The sequence below is a fragment of the Curcuma longa genome, chromosome 17 (assembly GCF_044706935.1).
Source record: "Curcuma longa cultivar G26 ecotype Majalengka, Jawa Barat chromosome 17, ITB_CL_G26_1.1, whole genome shotgun sequence".
Lineage (NCBI taxonomy): Eukaryota > Viridiplantae > Streptophyta > Magnoliopsida > Zingiberales > Zingiberaceae > Curcuma > Curcuma longa.
In genome coordinates this window covers 976,971-980,765 of record NC_133877.1, presented here as the reverse complement: position 1 = coordinate 980,765, position 3,795 = coordinate 976,971, and the positions used below count along the sequence as shown (strand labels likewise).

The 3,795-nt window shown below is 40.1% G+C and overlaps 1 protein-coding gene across 1 annotated transcript; it reads right to left on the bottom strand.

The window, feature by feature from the left end:
* Nucleotides 1-1,209: 1,209 nt before the first annotated feature.
* On the bottom strand, nucleotides 1,210-3,050 carry LOC141811449 (rop guanine nucleotide exchange factor 7-like). Its single transcript, XM_074699482.1, has 7 exons — nucleotides 2,988-3,050; nucleotides 2,821-2,935; nucleotides 2,582-2,736; nucleotides 2,435-2,509; nucleotides 2,072-2,362; nucleotides 1,645-1,983; nucleotides 1,210-1,542 (listed from the first exon to the last, which is right to left on the bottom strand). The coding sequence occupies exons 1-7, from the start codon at nucleotides 3,048-3,050 to the stop codon at nucleotides 1,210-1,212; spliced, it is 1,371 nt and encodes a 456-aa protein (XP_074555583.1).
* Between the last annotated feature and the right edge of the window lie 745 nt (nucleotides 3,051-3,795).

Here is a 3,795-nt window from a genome sequence, read left to right as displayed (position 1 = left end):
AATTATTTAATTATCTTTAATTATATTATTTTTATTATTATCTCTTTTTTATATTTTTCATTTAAATCTTAAATCGGGAACGTGTTATAGTAGTTACGATTTTTATATTATTTTCATTATTATCTCTCCCTATATTTTTCGCCTAAATCTTGAACCGAGAGAGTATCGTAATAATTATAAAATCGTAGCAGTTATAAAATCATAAGTAAGCTATGAAATATCATAATTTTTATCTCGAATTTAATCATGAAACACACAATATATGAAATCAAAATTCATTCAGAGATCTACATTTATTATTATTGGGTATCATCCCTAACAATCCAGTTTTAGTCTCAAAAATATGTTTTTGAAAGTTTGAAGAATTTTAATCCTTGTTATTTAAAACTATTTTTTATGTGTAACAATTATGATTTCATAATTGCTACAATTATTGTAGTTATAACAACTATGGTTTCGTAGGAATTATAATTTCATAACTGCTATAATTATAAATTACAATTATTATAATTGTAGTAGCTACAATTTCGCGTCTATCGATTCGTAATTTAAACGGAAGATATATGCACAATAATAACGGAAACAATATTGAATGATAGTTATGTCATTTTATATGAGATTGGGGTGTCCTTTTGATAAAAAAAAATAAAGTTAAGTATCCTTCTTGCCGACTTCTTGATTTTTACCTAGTTTTTATGAATTAATCGGAATCTTAAGGAAGCCGAGGTAATGCTCTCTCCGTAATTATCAACTGTAGTTTTTCGATTTACTTTCTCATAGATAATCATGAAGCCGATTGCATGAAGCCGTTGAGATGATAAATTCTATCTTTTTATTACAATATTTGTATTTTTGGTATGTTGAAGGAAGTTGTTCTCTTAAGCGCACGAGAGTCAGTCTATTCCTTTAACCTGGGAGATGGTGGCTTAGATGATGATTTGCATTCTAGACAATCACTCGATCGACACTGGAGAACCTGAGACAAGTTCAAGCGCCTTCTTTATCGTGACTGTTGCTAGTTTAGAATTCAAATACCATATGAACCACCACCGGCGTTCATAAATCTACCATAGTTACAAGTTCGATCGAGCATTCAAAGAACTACAATACGTACGTCTCTTAATCTCAATCCACTATTTCACACAAGTTAAACTTTTTCACTAATAGCGAAAACCAAATTTATAACTTGGAACTCGCCATGAACATACGTTACTTAACATTCCTTGAGTTCTTTCCCTTTGCCTGTGCATTCAAATAACTCGTCAAGATTTTCTTCATGCCTGATCTGCGATTATTGCGGGACTTGCTGTTTAAGATGACAAACCTCTCTTCTCTTGCAGGTGAGAAACTTGGTGTGGAGCAAGCACTGTCTAAACCAGGCACTGAGTGTCGAAATGAGGCTTGCTGGTGGTCGACAAAGCTGACCTTCGCACACTTACAGAGCTCATCTTCATACAGCAATTCATCGATTCGAGCAACGATATTGAACGCAAGGCTCTCCAACACTCTAGAGTAGCTTTCGAGGATGGATTTTCCGATATCCTATTTGTTTTTTCAGATATGAGAAAAGATAAACAAACACATCATCGATCTGAATTCGGAACCAGCATTCAGATATGTAATGGGATTGCAAGGCACACAAACCTTGTTGAATTGGATTTTGCAGACGTCCAAATTGGTTTGTGTTAGACCAGGAAACCTTTGCTTCAAGCACAGCAAGAAGCTCTCGGCTCTACTGGCAAATACTCTACTGTTTTCAGCATCCATGGCCATGCCCCAAGATGATCTGGTGGTGCCATTTCGGTGGTGGCTACTTATCGATCTTCGGCTACTCCAAACGTGAATTGAATCTTCGATACGGTTTGCGATTTCGAGAGCTCGGTGTTCGGAGGACAAATCCAGACAATCCAGAAGGCACTCAGGTGAGAATTGTTCAGAAGTAATATAACTGTACATTGTCTCACCCATGCTTGCTCGTAGATTCTGTAATCCAGGGTCATTGTATGATCATTCGATCGAACCAAGTGCTGTATAGATTGAAGTTTTACATGAAAAAAATAGCAACGATCACCTTTGGAAGTGAATCAAAGTAAGATTCAGGAACTTCCATTTCTGCCAAAGTAGTGCTATTGATTGCAACTGAAGCCTTCAAAATCTGATTTGCACAGCCCATTTGATGTTGCAACTGCTTTCTCGTGCTCTCGCGAAGTCCTTCGGCAGGAACACGAGGAACGGGAAGCCACCATTTCTCATCCTGCTGGTGAATTCCTCTTCTGAAAGATGCCAAACTATCAGAATCTGATGCCACTGTCCCTCGATCAATGTACCAAAATTCTGAATCACTGAAGCTGTCTAGTATTTCCTGCAAAGATCAATATCAGCAAGTGCATTTAACCTGAAACGAACCAGTGCAAATTCACATTGTGTCTCTCACAAGAAGCATGTCGTCCAATTTCCTGAGAGCTGGCAGATTGATGTATAAATCTGGCCTTGGTCTGCAACTCATAACCTGTAAATAGTCAACCAAATTATAAAGCAGTGTTCAGCATTCTAAACTTTGAATTTCGATCGAACAGTTGACCTCAAGTTTGCTTCCATCAGGAAACGTTTGCAAAGTCGGTTTGAATTCGACGATGTGATCGCTGGCACAGAGAAGCCATTCCATCTCCCTTCGCCACAGGGACTTCTTTTCAGGAGGCAGAGGTTCCAATCTCCAGAGCTGCCCAAACACAGTAGCTGGAAGAAGCACAAGACCACAGAGATCGACCTTAATAGATCTGTATGCTCCAAATTTTTCAACGACTAGAACAATATAATCACCAGAGAGATTGGTGACTGCATTGGAGATGGCCAGCGCAGTGCAGACCCCTTTGCCACAGCCTGACATGTCTTCCCCCAGCAGCAACTTGGAGAGCCGCTCCTTCATCAACTCGATCTCTAAACAAACGCAAGGCGACTGCAGGTTAAACAAATGAAGCTCTTCAAACCTGCGTAAGTGAAACGCCACCTTTCAGCCTTGAAACTTGATCATCGTCTTTCGCATCCTCCATTGAGAAGCAATGCTGGATCCGAAGCTAGCGCAGAGGAAGGCGAGAAGGACTGATGGTCCTCGTTGCATAATTAAGGGAGCATGGTGGTTGGCGTCGGGGACTCTGAAGTGCTTCCTCGGGCCCTCTTCGCGTCCTGCTTCTTGTTGACAGAAGGCGACAGTTTCTGCAGTGATGGAAGGTCTGAAAAGCTGAGAAACGGGAGGACGTGTGTGGGGGACTATCTCAGAGTGGGTTTGGTGGTGGCCATGATGCCCGAAGATGGAAGCTGCGTGCAAATTGCAGAGGAAGGGGGAGACCGCCATGGCTTTTCGTGAATTATTGCAAAAAGGTTGGGAGTTTAAGCTGAATCAAGGATTGGATTCTTCACTCGGAAGGCTGTTCGTTCTAAAGCAGCCAGTCTCTACAGTGGAAGTGGTTCCAACTTCCATTGATTGATTGTTTGTTCGACAGAATATAATTCTTTGCTCTATGCTCACTTGATCATTGCCTCTTTGTTGGTTGAATAATGGCGAATCTGTCTTGGGAAATATTTGAGCCTATTGGTGGAGCTCTCTGTTTATTGTCGCATAACTGTATGATCCAATGGCGCCATGTGCGACTACCAACCCACTTAATTTTTCGTTCAGAATCATTTTATGATAAATCTTAATTAGCCTCATTGACTATCTCTGGGAGTGACCGATCCGGTCCCACAAAAGTTTCCTATCGGCCACCAAAATAAAACGGGAAGTACACGCAGCGGCCA

What these genes read in the sequence shown, in the direction of transcription:
- LOC141811449 (XM_074699482.1), bottom strand. Translation starts at nt 3,050, where the DNA reads ATGGAGGATGCGAAAGACGATGATCAAGTTTCAAGGCTGAAAGGTGGC. An exon ending in ACTTTGATTCACTTCCAAAG is followed by an intron (nt 1,984 to 2,071) that starts GTGATCGTTGCT and finishes CCTGGATTACAG; the next exon opens with AATCTACGAGCAAGCATGGG. An exon ending in GCAAAATCCAATTCAACAAG is followed by an intron (nt 1,543 to 1,644) that starts GTTTGTGTGCCT and finishes AAAAACAAATAG; the next exon opens with GATATCGGAAAATCCATCCT.